Source organism: Callorhinus ursinus, unplaced genomic scaffold (assembly GCF_003265705.2).
Source record: "Callorhinus ursinus isolate GAN/ISIS: 27379988/994484 unplaced genomic scaffold, GSC_fseal_2.0 scaffold50, whole genome shotgun sequence".
NCBI classification, from domain to species: domain Eukaryota; kingdom Metazoa; phylum Chordata; class Mammalia; order Carnivora; family Otariidae; genus Callorhinus; species Callorhinus ursinus.
Window position 1 is genome coordinate 10,108,386 of NW_027397112.1, and position 20,701 is coordinate 10,129,086.

At 47.5% G+C, this 20,701-nt stretch overlaps 1 protein-coding gene across 1 annotated transcript in view; it reads right to left on the bottom strand.

Annotated features, from left to right (window-relative positions):
- ITGB3 (integrin subunit beta 3) overlaps positions 1-20,701 on the bottom strand; it is a 58,012-nt gene that overhangs the window by 23,250 nt on the left and 14,061 nt on the right. Inside the window, exons 2-11 of the mRNA XM_073883144.1 lie at positions 18,498-18,583; positions 10,422-10,617; positions 9,269-9,521; positions 7,415-7,577; positions 6,621-6,782; positions 4,645-4,740; positions 4,145-4,234; positions 3,252-3,391; positions 1,619-2,043; positions 441-778 (exon numbers count right to left, since the gene is read on the bottom strand). Of these exons, the coding sequence (XP_073739245.1) occupies positions 441-778; positions 1,619-2,043; positions 3,252-3,391; positions 4,145-4,234; positions 4,645-4,740; positions 6,621-6,782; positions 7,415-7,577; positions 9,269-9,521; positions 10,422-10,617; positions 18,498-18,583 (1,949 nt within the window). The remainder of the gene's footprint in view (positions 1-440; positions 779-1,618; positions 2,044-3,251; positions 3,392-4,144; positions 4,235-4,644; positions 4,741-6,620; positions 6,783-7,414; positions 7,578-9,268; positions 9,522-10,421; positions 10,618-18,497; positions 18,584-20,701) is intronic.

Genomic DNA, 20,701 nt, shown 5'->3' on the forward strand with positions numbered 1-20,701 from the left:
TAGAGTTGAGGGTCCATTTCCGGGCTCTCGATTCTGTTCCATTGATCTATGTGTCTGTTTTTGTGCCAGTACCATACTGTCTTGACGATGACAGCTTTGTAGTAGAGCTGGAAGTCCGGAAATGTGATGCTGCCAGCTTTCCTTTTCTTTTTCAATATTCCTCTGGCTATTCGGGGTCTCTTCTGGTTCCATACAAATTTTAGGATTATTTGTTCCATTTCTTTGAAAAAAGTGGTTGGTATTTTGATGGGGATTGCATTGAATGTGTAGATTGCTCTAGGTAGCATTGACATCTTCACAATGTTTGTTCTTCCAATCTATGAGCATGGAACGTTTTTCCATTTCTTTGTGTCTTCCTCAATTTCTTTCATGAGTATTTTATAGTTTTCTGAGTACAGATCCTTTTCCTCTTTGGTTAGATTTATTCCTAGGTATCTTATGGTTTTGGATGCAATTGTAAATGGGATCGACTCTTTAATTTGTCTCTCTTCTGTCTTGTTGTTGGTGTATAGGAATGCCACTGATTTCTGTGCATTGATTTTATATCCTGCCCCTTTACTGAATTCCTGTATGAGTTCTAGCAGTTTTGGGGTGGAGTCTTTTGGGTTTCCCACATAAAATATCATATCATCTGCAAAAAGTGAGAGTTTGACTTCCCCTTTGCCGATTTGGATGCCTTTGCTTTCTTTTTGTTGTCTGATTGCTGTGGCTAGGACTTCTGCAATGCTTTCTAATTTATGTGCTGTCCAGCGAGCCGGCCCCTCGCCACATGTGGTTCCTGCGCAAAAGAGGAACTGACGTTTTCATTTTTCATTCCATTTAAACTTATTTAAATTTTGCTTAAGTTATAATTTCATTTGATGAATTTAAATTTAAATAGCCACATGTGGCTACTATACTTGACAGCACAGATCTGGGACAGTAGTGCCAAGAGTGAAAACAAAATAGTGCCGACACATCATCGGAGCTTACAATTTTCCCACCATCATTCCAAGTGTCTGGGCTTCTTAAATGTGCTCCATTGTCTTGCTTTTTTACTATTGTCCAAGTCTTATGATGAAAAGACAAATTCATGTAAAACAAATATTGCTAACTTTGCTAGATAGTCTGATATCATATATTTTCCAAACCTGTCGGTGTGTACCTGATCTCTCTCTCCTGATTTTGGTAGTTACCAAAAATCTAATTACCATCGGTCAGTGATTTTTTTTTTTTTTTTTTTTACCTAAACATAAGGGGTTGGTCCCTATCCTCGAAAGGATTAGGAACCAGTGACTGAAAGTATTAGCAGAAGGGCAGGTGAAAGAAAAGAAGAAACCTGCCTTCACCTTCGAGTGTCCCCACTCTGCCCCAAGCTATTCTAGGAGGGGAGTCCCTCGGAGCCCAAGCTCACTTACGTTTCTGTGTGTACCCCAAGAGCAAGGACTTGGGGAGCTGGGAGGGATTAAAGAGAACCTCCTTCTGCTTTCCGCCGTGGGAGTGGAGCACCATCAACACCATCCACTTGGCTCTGCCTGCCCGGCCTTCCCGTGCCCACCCGAGCCCTGAAGTTTCCAGAGGCCACGGATGCACGAGCGCGCGTGGGGACAGGGACGGGAACGTGTGCAGCTCTACTCACCTGAGCACATTTCCCCCTTGTAGCGGACACAGGAGAAGTCATCACACTCGCAGTACTTGCCCGTGATCTTGCCGAAGTCGCTGCTGTGGCAGACGCACTGACCGCACAGGCACTCGCCCCGCTGGCTACAGGCGGGCTGGCCCTCCTGGGGGCTGCACTCATCCTGCTGGGAGGGGCGGTAGTCCTCCTCTGAGCACTCACACTGGGAGCCCAGCCAGCCAGGCCCGCAGAGGCACACCCCGCACTCAAACGTCCCATTGCCATGGTTGCAGCGGTCGCTGGAAGTCTCGGCCTGGGCCTGGCATTCACAGTCACAGTCAAAGGTGACCTGGACCGTGAGGCTGTCTTTGAAGCCTACAGGCTTGATGGTGAAGGACTTCTCCTTCTCCTGTGGGCAGCCACGCACCTTGGCCTCAATGCTGAAGCTCACCTGGGAGGAGAGTAGGACCGCATTCAGATGTGGGTGGACCTGGACCCTTTTAACATTCCAGCCCTGGAGGGAAAGAAGCTGGGCCCTGCCCTGCCCTGCCCGGGGAGTAGCCAAACTGGGGGGCCTAATGCCCCAGCAACCTGGAGTTCCTCAGCCTCCCCACGACCCAGGGCTGCAAAGCAAAAAGAAGAGCCTGGGGACAGTTGTCCTCTTATATCTGGCTGGGTGCACAGATGTAATTTAGTCATGAGATATGTTGGGGTTTTTTAATTCCCCATAGGAAATAAGCCAGCTCCAGCAGAACAGAACCTGTGATCTTATAAACATTCTGCTCTGGCCAACTAAGCTAGCTGGACTGATTACACAATGTCATATATCTTTGTAGCAAGACACACAAAGCACTATTTTGTACCACACAACCCCACACAGTGCCCAACCACAGGCTCAGGATCTACTGTTTCATTTCCATGAATATTTCATCACTTGTGCCATCATATACCTTTCCAGCCAATATTTCTTGGATAGGGTATGTGCACCTGTTCTAGAATATAGATAGACAGACATACGGACAGAGGGATAGAGATGGATATACAGATGCTGTAGATACAGATGATATAGATATAGCTCTCCCCCTTTCTGCTTCCCTCCCTCTCACCAGCCCTTCCCCTTTAGGCAGAAGCAGAAGAGAACCAACCACTAAGGAAAGAAAGCTGCAGAGGCCGTAGAGGGACTGGAGAAGCAAAATGAACGTTTGCATTCCGCAAGTCTATGAGAGTGGGTGTTTGGTCTTTTTGCTCGTTCCGTTTGCTGTTGAATCTTCAGCAGCTAGAATGATGCCTGCCACGAAGTCAGTGCTCAGTAAATACTTACAGATGACACTGTCATTTTACATTGTAGAGGAAAGAAAGGCATTACCTTGGGGGAGGTTGGAGACTGGTTAGGGACTGAAGGTAAGAAATATTTTCATTTGCAATAAACTATGCATACGCAAACAGAGGAAACCTACCTGCATGTTTTTTAAAAAAAATCCTGATGGTGAAGTTTACGTAACAGAGAAGTTTAGACAACAGGAGCCTCAGAGGAAAAGGTGGGCAGCTCCATGATCTCTAACCTCTCATGACCTTCAGGAAGAAGGTACAAGGAAGGGAGGGGAGGGGTGTCCACAGACATTTGGGGGTACAGACCCTGCCCAGCTCAGCCCACCTCACCGTGTCTCCAATCTTGAGTCCGACACAAGACTTGAGGCCTGGGATGACCTCGTTGTTGAGACAGGTGGCGTTGAAGGACAGAGACAACTCCTCAGGGAGGTCACGCACTTCCAGCTCTACTTTAGAGCGGATTTTCTAAGCAGAAAGGGGCAAAAGAAAGTAAAGGGATGAGCTGAGAGGAAGTGGAGAGGAACCAAATCCATCCCAAGCAAATTCTATCGGGGGCCCTGGACTCACTCCAGCAGTGCCAGATGCCAAGGTTCGCCTAGAAGCTGCCAGAGGGAAGCAGCCCTAGGAAGCTGTTTCTTACTGTGTTTCCTGCAAGACCTGCTTCTCTCTCTCTCTCTCTCTCTCTCTCTCTCTCTCTCTCAATCTCTGTCCCCACTAGTGTCTGGGTGAGTCTGGGTAAAATCTAAACCAGCTACACCCTCCTGTAAGCCTCATGGATGTACAAAAAGGGAGTGCCAGTACTGGTCCCCTTGGAGAGTAGCCTTTTTTACCTAATTTTTAACCAACCTCACCTTCCCCATGGCTCAGCTCTCTCTTCTCTCTGCTGTTGGAGCCCTGTCCCTCACCCTGTCCTTCCTCCAATTTCAGGACTCTGCTCCTTCCTCATCACCACCCCCATCCTCTCCTTCCCTTCCACCTTCTCTAAGCTCTTTACCCATTGCTCCTAACAATCCCAGGCATTCCTTTCTGAGCCATTTCTCTCTCAGAAGGCTGCATTCCTCCCAGTGCTAGCCATCAGCGAGCCTCTAGAAGAATAAGAGGATGGCAGTGAAGGCTGCCTGGTGGACTAGCCTCCAGGACTCCCAAATCTGAGCCCTCCTGGGTCATGCCAAGTGAGGAGGATTCTTAGCAGGCCCATTTCCAGCGCAAGACACTTACTCCATATGCATCAACGATGAGCTGAAGGACATTGCTGGAATCGGTAGACAGAATCCCCACTGTGGTCCCTGGGATGAGCTCACTGTAGTTCTAAGAAGACAAAGATGTGCAAGGCTGACTGAAGGAAGATGGTGGTCTCCAAAGGCCCTCCCCAAATCAGACTGAGGGTCTTGAAATGAAGATTGAGGGAACAAAGGGATATTTTACTTGTTACTGCCAGTAATAAACCTAGCAGTTTTTCAGCCCTGAATAAAATTCTAAAGAACCTCTCACACCCTTCACCCCCACTAATGGCTCTGCAAACACCAACACACCCATCCTCCTAGGTTCAAGGTTGGAGGAGAGAAACCATAAAAAGGAATCATTAGCTCCTGGGAACAAGTTGGAGAAGGGTCTTTTCTGGTTGAGAATATTGGTCCATAGTAGTGCACGCTGGGTCCCCAAGATAGGTCCACCCATCATCACAGGCCCCACTCCAGGCAGGCCTGGAGCATAGTCACCTGGTAGAGATTGACTACATTTGCAGTTACTGCAAAGATCAAATTGATGTTTTTTTCGGATAGCTTCTCGGTCATCAACCCCAGAGAGGGATAATCCTGTAAAAAGGGAGGACATGGAGGTTGGTTAAGAATTCACCCCTATTCACATGCATCCCTGGATTCTACTTAGAACTTGGCTGATTTGGGCCATGGCCCAGACAGTGATGGTGTTTACACCTTTCCACCCCACGAGCAATGTGAGGCAAGGGAGTAAGTAGCGACACAAACCCAGTTGTGAACTCCAGGGATAGATGAAGAGGCAAAGGCTGGTGGTGTGTCAAAACCAAGCATCTCTTTCTTCCCACTAGACTTCAATGCATTCATACCAAGGAGCAGCTTCCATGACCCAGGTACTGTCAGGCCTCATTTTGTTTTCCATTAACTCATTTAACAAACATTTATTGAATGACAAATATATTATAGTCTCTGCTGCCAAGGAGCTCATGGTCTGGAGCTGAAGACAGGTACATATAACTACAAAACAAAGCGAAGATCCAAAGAGTGGCATCACAAGGTGATGGTGGGACTCAGAGGAGAGAGGGCTGGGTGAGGAGCAGGAAGTGAGGGAGCGGCAAAGCGGAACTTGGAGTCTTCCTACACCTCGCTCTCCGTCCCATAGGTGTCAGGCCTCATTGTGAAGTTTCCTTATTTTGTAGCTACTGACAAATGCCTCGGCCTGGCATGTGCAACCTCGTGGTGCACCAGCATGTGGTGGTCTCAGCCTTCCTTGCCAACCAGCATTCACATCTCTTCCTCTTCCACCTACCACTGAGCCAGCCTGCTCTTTCTCCCCCATGGAGTGGCCTTCTTTTTGGCAATCCTCCTCCTTCCTTAGGACCCAGATCAGGTCCCACCTTCTCTGGGAGGTCTTCCCTGACCATCCCTAGTTCATGATGAGCTTTCCTCCTTTGAATCCCGAAAGCCCTTATGGACTATGCTACCACTTTAGCATTAATCACGTATCGTGTATTCCTGGTAGCACATCTCCTCAACTAAACTAAAAAGGGGAGGACCTTACATAGTCCCCTTATCTCCCTCAGCCCCTGGTAAGGTGTCCTGCCTAGATTAGGTATCAATGATTACCACTGACTCACCCAATGCCTGGCAGTGCCCGACTTGGACATGGCTGACACCAAGGAACTCAAGCCACGATGGGGATGCTGGTGAACTGTGAACATGTCCCTGGGATCCTAGACCTTGCAGGGAGCGCATGAGATTATCCAGTTTAGACTCCTGCCTTTACACAGGTGTACCATTAAGCTGCCTAGACAAGGAGTTGCTGTATTGTCTTTAAGAGATAAAGAGTTCACACCTACCTCCGGATACCCAGGGTATCAGTATTCTGAGGGTCTTACATTTCTTTATGGCTTACAGCAATTAAACTCCCTTCCTCTTATTTGACCCTCTAAGGCCATAGAAAACAACTAATCAGAAGTCTTCTCAGGTATCAGCTAAACTTCTTTCTTTGAAGCTAAGTGACTCGGAGCCCTTCAACCTTTCCCCACAGGAACAGATCTCTGCTCTTTTGATGACCTCTGTCTCTTTTGCCTCTGTCTTCTTCCAATAACCACCAGTGAGCATGGTGTTCCAAGAAGAGGCTAATCTGTACAGAGGAGAAAGGCAGGCCTGCTTTCCAGCTGGACCTGCAAAAGTCCTTCGGGTCCATTCTGGATGCCATGCTGCTGCTGGAGGCAGCGGAGGGGGCGGCCAAAATGACCACAGCCAGGACCACTTATAATGGCTGTGCCGTCTGTCCCCTGGATGACAGCGTCCAGCTGGTATGGGGGGGGGGGGGGGGGGGGGGACAGGCTGAAACAAGCCCCGCACCCTGCCCCGGGGAAGGGCTGCCATTTTCATAGTCACACAAAGGCTCTGCCTGGGTTAGGGCAGCCCTGGCCATCGTGAATTGGGACCACAGGTGGTACCAAGAATCTCACCATGGTAGTGGAGGCAGAGTAATGGTTGTCACTGCCAACGTGACACTGCCCATCATTGGGCTGGACAATGCCTGCCAGCCTTCCATCCAGCGCTATATGGGTCTTGGCATCAGTGGTAAACACCAGCAAGTGGGATGCATCATTCCTCCAGCCAATCTTCTCCTGTTTAAAAAAAAAAAAAAAAAAAAAGCAGAAGAGGGAAAGCAACTTTAGCCTTGTCATTGGTAGAAGACAAAGACCCAAGGACTTCCACGCCTGAAGGGCTGAATAAGTCATCGTGTAGAATGGCTTCAGCCCCAGTCCTTAGAACACAAGCTGGAGCTTTTCCAATTCAAGGGTTTCCATTCTCTTAGGAAAGGAGTCTCAGCTGATTATTTCAAGCCTCTGAAAGACACCTACTTCAACTCCAAATATAACTTTTCCAACAATAATCACATGGCCTGTCTAGAAACCCGCCTGCACGTGCAGAGCTGGACGGGGCTAAAGAAATCCCATCTGAACATCTGCCCACTTTGCTAAGGTTAAGTCAACCCAGCCTTGACTCTGATACACTTCCAGAGAAGGCAGGATGATGCTCCCCAGAAAATATCTGGGATCACTGAGGTTCAAAAAATGTCAGCTCTGGCCAGGGGGTGATACGAACAAAGGTTGCATATCAGGAGAAACATATTGCTCATACTGTACAAAACTTGGCTTAGCTCCTCTTATTTCACACACAAATCCCCACAGTTGAACCACTTCCTTCCCCCATTATAATCTATGCCAACCAAGTGCTCCGTGCCCTCCAAACTCACATCACAGACTGTAGCCTGCATGATGGCATCAAAGCCACCCTCTGGGGCATCCCGGTTCCGTGACACACTCTGCTTCTTCACTTCTTCATTGAAGCGGGTCACCTGGTCAGTTAGCGTCAGCACATGTTTGTAGCCAAACATAGGCAAACAGGTGGTCTTCATACTAGGGAGGGAGGGGGATAATTTAAGCAGATACCCTGGTGGAAAAGGCTACATGGAGAGTGAGAGGGACAGAGGGAGAGACAAACATGGATAGCACACTGCCCGGGCATATGCTATACAACCACAATTACTCAATTTGAGCTTACTCAAAGCTTCAAAAAGCCTGTCCCATAGCCTAATCCTTCCTCCCTTGAACGTCTCCTGACCCTATATTCTCTCTGCCCCTGTGCCCCTGCCCCAAACTCACCTGGAAAGGGGGCTTACAATTATAAATTGCTTTCTCATCTTTTATCTCATTCAAGCCTCAACACAAAGCTACCAATTTAGGTAAAACAGGCATCGGGGGGAGGAAGTAATAAACATTTTGTTGAGTTCTTACTATGTTAGAAGGACTAAGTAACTTGCCCAAGGTCAAACGGCTAATCTATGGGACAGTTAAAATTCAAACTCAGATCTTCTGATTTCGGGTTCCACTACCTTCCATTTTCCTGCATTCTCCGGCCCACACTGCCCCAGACAGTTCAGACTCCAAACCCATCCTGTCACATTGGCTTTCCCTCCAGCTAGCCTAGAAGATAAGACAGTCAGCTGTGGAACCAGACTGCCTGGGTTCAAGTCCCAGCTCCTAATCATGGGACTATAGGCAAGCTTCTCTACAAAAATGAGGACATGATTGGTCAACTCTCATAAGAGGTGTCTGAGGCTTAAATGAGTTAATTCACGAAAAGCATTTACGTCAGAGTGAGACTCTAGTTGTTGCTATCACCTTAAGCTTAACACTTCTCTAAAGTAACATTAAAACGATGATAAAGCAAAAGTTCATCAATAACTTAATGTCCTTGAACCATCAACAAATTGATAGATCTGTGCTAGACAGGAGCATTTCTGTCCCCAGCCCAGTGGCTTGTTTAATTAATGGCTGACACCTTTACTGGGGAAACTTTACAACTCAGACAGGTTGAAAGGGTATATCATATAATTTTGAAAACTAAAAAGTAAATTTGTGTATTGTCAGGCTCAATAACCATCATTTTAAATTATTATACTCTGTGGATTTTTATAGTCTCCACCAATTAAATAAATAAGCCATTCATTCAGTTGTAAGCCAAAGTGTCAACAGAGGCATACTTAACAATTTTTGAATTTATTAGAAGGTTCGATAAATATCATTTCTACTCTTTTTATATTCCTCTAGGACATAATCCCTCGCATTTTAGCCCTGTAGGTCTCATACTCTGGGTGATGAGGAGGACAATGGAATCAATCCTTCTGAAATCGTAATTCCTCTATTTACTTATCCATAAATTTCTCTCTATTTTTTACCTCATTTCCCTCCCCTTCTCTCTTATCTCCTACTTATTTGTGATCAAGACCAAGAAGGTGATTAGTTTTCTTTCTGGAAACTCTCCATGAGTTTCTAAATGCCCATCTGTCTAATCCTCTGGGTCCCAAGGGTCATAGAGGTTTTGGCAATTACTAACATTCCAAACAGCCTTGGATTCTATTGACACAACACTCCAGATCCACAGGCCAGCTCACTTGCCAGACAGGAAGCCCAAGGTAGAAAGGAGATGTGATTTGGCCAGATGGCCACAACGAAGCTATCCTAGAGCTAGAAACAGGAAGCAGAACTTGGACCTGCCTGAGACAAAGGGGAGGGATGCTGCCCTGGCTTCTACAGGAGGGACTTACTCATAGCAGGGGTTTTTGAGGGCCTCTGGCGGGGAGATGTACATGTATGGTGACACGGGCTTGTCCACGAAAGCCCCAAAGCCAATCCGCAAGTTACTGGTGAGCTTGTGCATCTGGGAGGCCAGCTTGGTGCCTAGGTTCTGGATACTCGACAGATCGTCCTTCATGGAGTAAGACAGGTCCATCAAGTAGTAGATGTCCACAGGGTAATCCTCCACTTGCCGGACTTGGATGGAGAAATTCTTTGAATCATCTGGAAGCCAAGAGGATGTTAGTTTTTCTCCTTTTTCTCCCTCTAAGACTTCATAAGTGGATTTGGACACAATTGAGATGAAGTAACTTCTTGATCAATTCAAACTTGAAAGCCCTGGTTCCTTCTCCTCTCCCTTTGCCATTCTATTCCTCTTCCAATTGCTTGATCCTCTATTATTAACCTCTTTTTTTTTTTTCTATTCTAAAATTCTCCACCCTTTCTAAATGCCCATCTGTCTAACTCTCTGGGTCCCAAGAGTCAGAGAGGTTTGGCAGTCACTACACATCAGACGCAGGAAGTAGAAGGCAAGAACTCTGTCCCATCCTTCTCTGAATCCCATAGCTCCCAACAGATGCTTTGCCCAAGGAAGGGACTTGGTTAAATCTTCTTGATATAATTGGAAAGTCTAAATCAAAGCTTCAAAAAGCCTGTCCCATAGCCTAATCCTTCCTCCCTTGAACGTCTCCTGACCCTATATTCTCTCTGCCCCTGTGCCCCTGCCCCAAACTCACCTGGAAAGGGGGCTTACAATTATAAATTGCTTTCTCATCTTTTATCTCATTCAAGCCTCAACACAAAGCTACCAATTTAGGTAAAACAGGCATCGGGGGGAGGAAGTAATAAACATTTTGTTGAGTTCTTACTATGTTAGAAGGACTAAGTAACTTGCCCAAGGTCAAATGGCTAATCTATGGGACAGTTAAAATTCAAACTCAGATCTTCTGATTTTGGGTTCCACTACCTTCCATTTTCCTGCATTCTCCGGCCCACACTGCCCCTGACATCCTTCTCTTCCCACCTCATTTCCATTGCAAGCTACATCCCCAAGGTTCAGGCCTCCACCTTGTGCCCTGTGCCCATCTGTCCAGGGTCTCTCTCTGAAAAGAGGCCCCTCCCTACCTGGCCGTAGCCGGAGTGCAATCCTCTGAGGGCTGACTTGAGTAATCTGGTAGCTGTCTCCAGAGCCCTTGTCGCTGAGGGGTCTGGCCTCCAGGATGCGGGCCTCACTGATGGGGAACTCGATGGACTCCAAGGCACAGTTATCCTTCAGCAGATTCTCCTTCAGATTACAGCGGGGAGTGCCCAGAGGCAGGGCCTGTAAGACAGGAGCCCCAGGTGAAGCCCTGTGGCTGGAGCTATGTAGCTCTCTGCCTCCTGCAGGCTTGGCCGACTCCCAACAGCCTCAAGCCCACCCAGCCCGCCCTCTGGAGCTAAATCAGCAAAAGTGAACTCAGGTGGTCCCTCCTAAGATAGCCCATTGTACAGAAGGGGGAAACTGAGGCACCAGACAGGTTGGGCGAGTGCCTGTTCATGGATTGGTAGTTAGGAAGAGGGTCAGTATTGTAAGATGCCCGTTAGACCAGCAGTTTTCAAACTGAAATGCAACCGACATGTGAGTCCCCAAAATCAGTGTAGAGGGTCTCAGCCATCAATTTATTCAATAAAATGCAATTGAACAGAATAGAAAGTATTAACACATATAAATAGTAAAAGTAAATACTGTTTCGTGAAACATTCATATATTCTGAGTTGGATATAATACACGCAGACATACAGTGTATTTCATTCTCTAGGTCAGGGTCAAACAGGTTGGAAGCCACTACGGTAAGCACTGGCTGGGGTGTGAGATTCCTGAGGGCAGGGGCTGTCCCCTCTCTCTTCCCAGCCCCCACCCCAGGAGTCACCACAAAGGTGGGAGGGGGAACAAGGACTGGGAGGCAGCAGAGTTGGAGCTAAGAGCATAGGAGCAGACTGGCAGAGACTACATCTCAGCATTGCCTCTTGCTAGCTGGTTCCTGGGGCATGTCATCGAAGCTTCCCCAGCTATAACATGAAGATAATAAAAGCCCACACTCACAGGGACGTTATGCAGGACTAAATAAGACAATGCATATAAAGATTTATTTATTTATTATTTTAGAGAAAGAGAGAGAGTGGGGGGGGAGGGGCAAAGGGAGAGAAACTCCAGCAGACTCCCCACTAAGCGCAGCTCAGGGCTCCATCCCAGGACCCTGAGATCATGACCTGAGCCAAAATCAGAAGCCAGCCCCTCAGGTGACGGGGCCACCCAGGCACCCCAAGACAATGCACATAAAACCCATAGTATAGCGCCTGCTGCAGGATAAGTGCTCAATAAATAAAAGCTATTGTTAGGAGATGCTCTATAAATAGCTCCTGGATAAGTTAGTTATGAATAAACTGCACAAGCTTGGGCAATTCCCATGATGCCAGGTACTGACCAGAGCCTATCCTATCATTCACTTTAAGCTTCCTCTCTCACCGTGGTCATATGGAGTCCCTTCCAAACACCCTGGTGTATATCTCACGGTTCTCCGGAGCTCTGCGTGTGTCTACACCTGAGTACTGAGTAGGAGGCATGCTGCACTGGAAAGAAGTCTGGAAACAGGCTCCCTAGGCTCCCTCCTGGGTCTACCACCAGCTAGCCTTGTGCCCTCAGACTCATCACTTCACCCCTCTGAGCCTCCGTTCTCTCACCTGTTGGGTAAGGGGGTTAAGGTGACATGGCATTTTCAGCCCTTCCCCGCTCTGACATCAAGCACGTTGAGCCAGCACTGTGTGGGCACAAGTCCATGAGAGTTCCTTCCTTTCCAGGTTGGGGGGACTGGCCAGAAAGCTGGGAAACTCTTCCCTGGCCCTGTTTCACAATATTTAGGCCTTCAGGCTCTCAGTCTTCACCTCCAGCCCTACCTACCCCCTCTCACAACCATTTCCAGAAGTCAGCTGAATAACCCATACCAATATCCCAGGAAAACTGGTGGATTTTTTTTTAAGATTTTATTTATTTATTTGAGAGAGAGAGTGTAGAGCAAGAGAGAGAAAGAGAACATGAGCAGGGGGAGGGGCAGAGGGAGACGCAGACTCCCCGCTGAGCTGGGAGCCCGATGCGGGGCTCGATCCCAGGACCCCAGGATCATGACCTGAGCGAAAGGCAGACACTTAACCAGCTGAGCCACCCCGGCGCCCCAAAACTGGTGTTAACATTTATTGAAAACTCACTGCATGTCAGGCTCTGTGGAAAAGTGCTTTATGTGGGTTCCTGTGACCCTCCTGCTTTCGGTTCTCTCATGCTGGAACTATTATTATTTTACAAGTGAAAAACCTGAGGCTTGGAGGCCTCACAAATGAGGAAGTCCATCTTACAAGAAAGAAATCTAAGGCTTGGAGAAGCTAAGTAACTTGCCTAAAGTTCCAGCGCTAAGAATGGCAGAAGTGAGGTGCTAACTAGATTGTTTGACTGAAATGATCCTCCTAAAATGACAGTTTGTATTAAATGCTATGTAGAGTGAGAATCAAGGCGGAGAAACAGAAGTATGCAAGCAATGGCCCCACAAAGACCACACCTGAGAATGCCCAGTTAGGGAACAGAAGGCAAGATGGGGATGTGGAATTTATGGGAAGGACAGATAACGTTCTGCCTCCTTAGCCCCTGCAGGTGACAGATAGCCATATTTCCAGGGGAGGGATTTGGCCACAAGGATCCATCCATGCTCAAAAAATCAGGACTCCATAGCCTAAAACCCCTCCTGATACTCAAAGTCTCTCTCTCTCTCGTGCCCAGCCCTTATATGATAGCCTGAAAATCTTCCCCAGGTGGGTGGGAACCTGAAGACCTACAGTGCTATAGACCGAATGTCTGTGCCCCCCAGAATTCAGATGTTAAACCCTAACCTCCAAGGTATTAGGAGGTAGGGCATTGGGAGGTAATTAGGTCTTGAGGTGGAGCCCTCATGATGGGATTGGTGCCCTTAGAAAAGAGGTCCCAGAGAGCTCCCCGGCCCCTTCCACCATGTCATAGCAAAAAGACAACCACTATGACACAGAATTTGCTGCTACCTTGATCTTGGACTTCTCAGCCTCCAGAACTGTGGAAAATAAACGTTTGTTCTCAAGCCACCCGGTCTATGGTATTTTTGTTATAGTAGCCTGAATAGACTAAGACAAACAGCATGAGGACTCTCCTGGCCCTGGGGAAAAAAGCTTCTGGAAGCCAGCAGCTTCCTTCTTTCCCACTCAGCTTCACAAGTATGAGATGGATAAATGGCATCAGCAATGGGAAACACTGCCTAAGACTTAACCTTCTTGGCTCAAAAGATTCCAGTGGGGACATCATGGATCCTCCAAGTCTCCAAGAGAGATGAAAATGCCCTCCCTGCTCCCAGCCCTGGCCAAGGACATAATGGCAGAGGGGAGAATTTGTGGGCGTGTGGAGTTTTGGTGCCCAAAGTCCTCTTGCTGCCCCTGCAAGGGCTCTCCCAACCCTTCTCCCTCAGAAAGCAGTCTCCTACTCACAGCACTCCCTATCTTATCTCTGATTCCAACTGCCCACAAAGCCCTGGGGAGTAACCCTTCCAAAAAAGGCAATGACTGGATAGACCAAGATGCATGGAGGAGCTGATCCTTTCCAGGACTAAGACAGATACTGAAGTACTAAAGGGGAGAGGGAAGGGGAGACCAAGAGGCTGAATGACAGCAGCAAGGCCACTGTGTATCTTTAAGCTGCACTGGAGAAGGGAGAGAATGTTCTGGAGGGGGTTTCCTGACTCCCTGTTTCCTAATGTGACAGTGCTTATTACAAGGAGGTTTGAAGTGCTAAGCCCTGCTGACAGTCCTTATGGTTTGCTATGAATTTCCTTAGAAATATAAACACTAAGAAACAAAAACTGTTTCCCTCCCTCCCTCTATGGTCACTGACATCAGAGGTCAGGAACATAACAGGCCTGCTCTTCAGTCATGCTCTCCGTGAGAGCCTTCTGTCCCAGAAGGATACCAAGGCAGTGACCTCAACACACTTGGGCAACATTTCCTTTCTTAATAACCCAGACTGGGAAGGTAGAGGAATGTCTCTAGGTTACTCAGAGAAACAACTGGAAGGAGGGAGGAGGAATGGTAAAGTCCTAATTCCCAGTGAAACCGGATGTGACACAAAAAAGGGCAGAAATAACCAAGACCCAGGGGAAGATCCTCAGCGCAGAGGTGGGAGGTTCCAGCCCACGCATGGTATGAGCTGAATCCCCTCCCTCTCCTGGGAGAGTGATGCATGCTATTAGTTCCATTCTTCATTCATCCCATTTTGGACATTGGGAAAGTAAAGCATGAAAAACTGTCATTATCCTACGTATCTCACAGGCTTAGTCAGGGGGTCAAATAAGACTGTGAACATGAAATGCTTTCAAAATATGAAAAATCTCAATATAAGTGAAATATACTCAAATCCTTTTGATAGGATATAAACAAATAAATGCATATAGAAGGTGACTCTTTTCTACTATTACCATTAAAACTACTACGATTATTGCATACTCTTTTCTCGGAGGACAAAGGGCAATAGGGTCTGCTACTTATTTTTCCCCCAGAGAACCTCCAACCGAAATAAATTAACATTGTTTTCTTGATGGATATACAGTGAGGATAAGAAATCACAAGAGCATACAGAGAAGTGTGGAAGGGACAGAAAGAAGGAGAAGAAAAGAAAAGCACTTTGATTTATGGTTTTTGGTATCCATACCCTCTTGTATATGGGAGGGAGCACTTTCAATGTTATACTTTTATTTTTACAATAACAAGTTGAGCAAAACTCTCAAGATAAACACTTAAACTCTGGATTTAAAAAAAAAATAGAAAGATAAAACAGCAGAGACGTGAGAACAAAATTATGTTGTGACTGAAAAGGAATTAAATAATGGCCCCACACCTGTCCCCCACAGATGCAGAGAAGAAATAAGTCACTCCTATTGGAGTCTTCTACTTGGCTAGACCCAAACCCATTCTTCTTTGTTCATCCTTGGCTGTCAGGCCAAGTGTGAGCTGGTCCACCTTCTGATGTGTACTCAGGACTATGTAAGAATTCCTAGTAGTTCCCTCCATCTTAGAGTCGCCAAATTTAGTAAATATTTGGGACATACTTATATCAAAAATTATTTGTTGTTTCATTCAAGTTTAACTGGTTGTCCTATACTTTATCTGGCTGCCTTAACTCCACCGCCTTCCACCATGACCCCAGATCAGCCCCTTTGATCAGCAGTATTTGCCAAACTTGCTGTCATAACAACCCATTCCGATGCAAAAGGTCTGGGATCCATCCTGGGAACCTTTCTATTTAACCAGCACCCCAGGTGATTCTTACAACCAGGCAAGTTTGGAAGGTTCTAGATTCCAACATGGCACCAGTGAGGCCCAAGATCATGAGTTGAATCTCCGTGTAATCTTGGCCTCTTCACTACATTCACAGCCCAGAGGCAACACCCACCCTCCCATATCAGTATGTAACCCCACCCCCACTCCCAAGAACACACCCTATGCAGATGGGCCCAAAACTGCACTCATCCACTTTGGCTATGTTTTCCTATGACCGGGCCAAGCACTTGCTATACACACCCAGAGCTGCTGTCCTCTAGGACCAAGGAAAAGCTGAGCCCAACCAGTTGTTTTTCCAGGCACTGCCAACCCTGCCTGCAACCGCCGCGGTAGGGGAGGCAAAAGCAGAGGGCCCTCTAGGGTCAGTTGTCAACAAGTCACATTCAAAATGGCCCAGGCAGTTCACTTCTGGTTTTTTAAGTCAATGGCCAAGACACTTTCAGCAATTAAACTTGGCCTTTGCAGAGGAAGCCCTCAGGAAAAGAAAAAACAAAACAAAAAACCAAAAAACAAAAAACCAGCGGTCATGTTCAGGTTACAGCCCAGGATTCCCACCTCCCAGTCCTCCCCAGAGGAGGCTGGCTGACACGCTTTGCCCCACACTGGGCTCCTCCTCTATCTCTCCTCCCCTCTTCCTCCTTTCCCAGAGATAGTTGTGGTCATTCACTAAACTCGTGGCTTCCCCCACTTTCCTGTTTATGTTCCATGCTCCCAGAGAATATCTTATTGGACCTTCTACTTCTACTCATCAGTTTTCTTTGGTCCATGATGCACTCATTTCCTCTTTGACTCACCCCACCCCCTCCCCCACCACTCCGAGGCAGGTCCCACCCTATGCTTTGATCCTACCCTGCACCTTCTCCCCCATGTCCTCCCCTGGTCTGCCCCAGAGGACAAAATACACCATGGTCATCTATAAATCTTCTACACTTGCCTCGCCAAAATCTGGTCACATGACCTATGGGCTTTGTCTGGTTGGGCCTCCACATACCTCAGCTACAGGGCTGGTCCCTGTGCCAGTCAAAAGGTATGACAGACACTCCAAGAGTGTGTTTTCTTTTTCCCCAGACTCCTCGCAGCCACACTTGACTGCTTTTCCTCTCACTCTGGGTTGAAAAGGAGAGAAAAGGAATGGGGAGCATCCTAGGAGTGACCCTTCTCCCCTGGCTACCCATCTGCTCCAGCCAGCTTCAGGCCATCCAATCCAAGAAGCTCTCCCTCCTTCGAGGATGCAGTTGTAGAATTCCAGCTTCCTTACAAAAGCAGCTTAACGATATTATGATGGCAACCAAGGGAAGGAGGGTATGGCAACTGAGAAGGGAGGAGGCCACCTCACACTTGAGCAGCGAGCTCAGCCCAGAGGGGTGGAGAACCTGTGGGAGTAGAGGGGATGGACTGACCCACCCCCTCCCCACCCCTCACTCCCAGCCCCAGGGAATGTTTCATCTGCTAAATGAAGTCAATGTGGCCCAGATGTTGGGCAGCTGCCTCTGGAAACAGTTCTCGTGCTGAACTGTACAGAGGCAGAGCAGTGTGTTGGGCTGGCCTCCTGGCAATCCTCCTGTCCAGGGATAAACACAGCCTCCCAGCTCCCACTCCCCGCCCCCCCCCCACACACAACACACACTCCCACCAGCCTGCCAGGGAGGTTGCCTTTTTAGGAAACTCAGCAGATTGGGAAGAGAAGCAAAGAGAATGAGGAGGCTGGATTGGAGCAGTCCTAAAACTGCAGAGGGCAGAGACGTGCTGTTGTGACTGAGAGGACGCCTCAGGTAGCCCGGAAGCAGCCTGGGCCAGGAGTGCAGGTAACCACCTGCTGGGGGCCCTGGCCAATGACTCAGCCTCAGACTCTGTAATCATTGGAATCTCTCCAGCCACACTCACCCCCCCGGCCCTCACCAGCTCCAAATTCCCATCCCAGCCACAAACATAGCCATTCCCTCAGACACACTCATTCCCTGGGGCCCCAGACACAACAAACCCTCTTCCTAGACACAGCTAACCCCTTCTCGTCACCCTCCTAGCCTCACCAAATTGGCCCAGCACCTTCTCTCAGTGACACCTAAGAGAGGGAAGGAAGAAGGAAAATAAAAGAGAGAGGAAAAGGTAAAGTTGTGGGGGCCCAAACTTCACAGGGGAAAAGGAAAGAGAGCCTCTGACTGAACACCCCTCACCCCGCCATGGAAGCTCAAGATTTCTCTTTTATTTGCCTTTTAAAAACTCTGTGATGTGGGTGCCTGGGTGGCTCAGTCAGTTAAGCATCTGCTTTCCGCTCAGGTCATGACCCCAGGGTCCTAGGATCAAGTCCTGCGTTGGGCTTCCTGCTCTGCAGGGAGTCCGTGTCTCCCTCTGCCCCTCCTCCCAGTCATTCTCTCAATCTCTCTCTCAAATAAATAAAATCTTTTAAGAAGTTAAAAAAAAAAAACCCTCTGGAATGTTTGTAAGCCAGCATCCCTTCTATACCAAGAACCCTCTGCTGCCTCTCGTTTTGATGCCCGAAGCCCTGCTTCCCTGGGGCGCTCCACCCTAACAAAAAGCAAGCAAAGTGTGGTAAGGGGGGACAATGGCTACAGTGAGACCAGGAACCTAACCAAAATTGGCTCATGCTAGGGGGCCACACAGCAGAATCTGGAAGGCATTCCCAGTAATGACCCCATGACAGCTCACTTTGACATCCATCAATGGGAAGGCTTCACTCTAGCTTTACTCAGAAGGAACAAGGGGCTTGTGTATTTAACAGGAAGGAGATGCCCCTCTGGGTCCATTCCTGCACAAAAGCAGCTGAGCCTGGGGAAGCAGTAAGGTCATATGTCTCCTTACCTCATCTGAGCACCAGGCACACACGGGACTCACAGCCAGACATTGCTGGCAGGAGCGGACACCTCGTGTGGTACAGATGTTGGACACTGCAACAGAGACAAAAGCATTAGCACCCACTTGGCCTGCACAGGGTAACTGGCCTGTCCCATCCTTCCCAACATCCCCAAACACCCAGATTTATAGCTCTCAGATGCACACAGCAGGTCTGACCATACCCCAGACTTTCACCAACCAAAGGCTGTATGGTTAGGAAGAAAGAATGAGAAAGGTCAGAAGAAACTCATCACCACCCTCATTGATGAGGCCCCAGTGATGACAAGTGCTGGAGCAAGACTGAGCCCTGGACCCTAAGTGTCAGGTCATAACTGACGGAAAGGTTTTAATTAACGACTCGTTTGACACCTACGTTGTGCATAGGAAAATCTGAGGCCCAGGACAATGCGATGGGCCCTCTCTCCAATTATTCTAGTGATTGCTTCACAGCCCCTACACGGGGATCCAAGTCCCTGATGTGCTAACATGAACACACAGCCTAAATATGGTGGGGGGGGGCGGGGAATATTCCACTGGCCAGCCAAGGCAAAGCAAATCTTCTGAAACCCGCTCAAGCTTCCCAATACATCTATCTTCGGGTCAAGGTGTAGAATGGTCCAGGGAGAACTCCAGAAATGTCAGAAAAGCCTGAGTAAGATAAGCTGGAAGGACATGGATTGGAGCTGAAAGGCCCGTACTTGAATTCTGAAGGCTCTTTTTACTAGCTGCGTCGTGACCTTGAGCAACTCCGTTAACCTTTATGTAACGGTAATAGCTACCTCACAGGATTTGTGCACTTGGTACCTTACAAAATGCCATTCAAATGTGAACAGTCTTCACACTGTCAAAGGACAGAGAAAAAGCTGGGGGGAAGAGCAGAGACAAAGAGAGGGGCCAAAATAACCCAGAGAAGCTGAGCCAGGAAGCAAACCCCAGGCACTTACTTAGACAGAAGCTCTCGTCCTCCCTTCTTCCCCCAGCTTGGGCTTCCTGGGCTCAGCCAGGTGAACCTCCCCTTTTCTGCAGTGCCCCCAGGAAGGCCTTTTCCAACATAAGGAACAGACTGAGGAAGATACATTCCCCCTTATGATCCAGGCCCTTCATCCAATTTTTTAAAGTGGTCCCTTTGCCCCCAGCTGGTAAGACCAACAAATTTGTTTTTAGGGAAAGCAGCCTAATAAATGGGGTGTTTTCCAGTGCCCCCAAAACTTCTCATCAAGCTGAATGTCTCAGTCCATTTTACTATAGTGTGACTGAACTCCCTTCCAACATCTAGACAAGACATACCCAGAAAATGTGTGTGTACACACATACACACACACACACACACACTATTGTCAAGAAAAATTATCCAAAATTTGGAAACAGGCAAAGGAAATACCATGTGTCCTTTCAATGTAATAATGCAAGGTGTGGACAAGTAGACCCATCATACTTATGGATTACCTGATTTTCTAGGGGTGTATACCATTGTTTGACTTCTAGTGATAAGGATATTTTATAACTCTGTAAGGGTAGAGGTTAACTTGTAGAAAACCAGTAACAGTGGAAATGATTCTTGATGAGAACAGTGTATATGATTCTTGTCCAACAACAATGCAAATAATTTGGTTGCAAAGGTACCTCTGAAGGGTAGGGTTTATTGCCTTGTAGAACATTAACCAATTTCAAAACTGTTAGATAACTGATTTCAACATTCTTCTGACTGCCCGACTATAAATTTCCCTTCCCTGAATTTTCTAGAGATTTTTTTTTTTTTTAAAGTAATCTCGCCACCCAACATGGAGCTTAAGCTCACAACCTCAAGATCAAGAGTGGCATGCTCTACTGACTGAGCCAGCCAGGGTCCCCTCCCTTCCCTGAATTTTCTTTGAAACTAATCTTAACATCTTATTGCTTCCCTCATTAATTAAGTTGAATAAATACTTTGACACAAGTTCACGTTACATTTGTATGGTAATCATACTTTTAACTCTTTCAACATTACGTCTTAGTGATATACACCTCAGGGCCTCATTAGAGGTCAGAGGAATCTAACAGAAAGCAAAGGTGCCCAATCAATAGACTGCAGTCCTAACCGAGTCACCACTATTAATGAGGCCTTAGGCAAGTCATTTAACTCCTCTCAGCCAGTCTCTTTGCTCGACAATTCCTAACATATTACAATTATT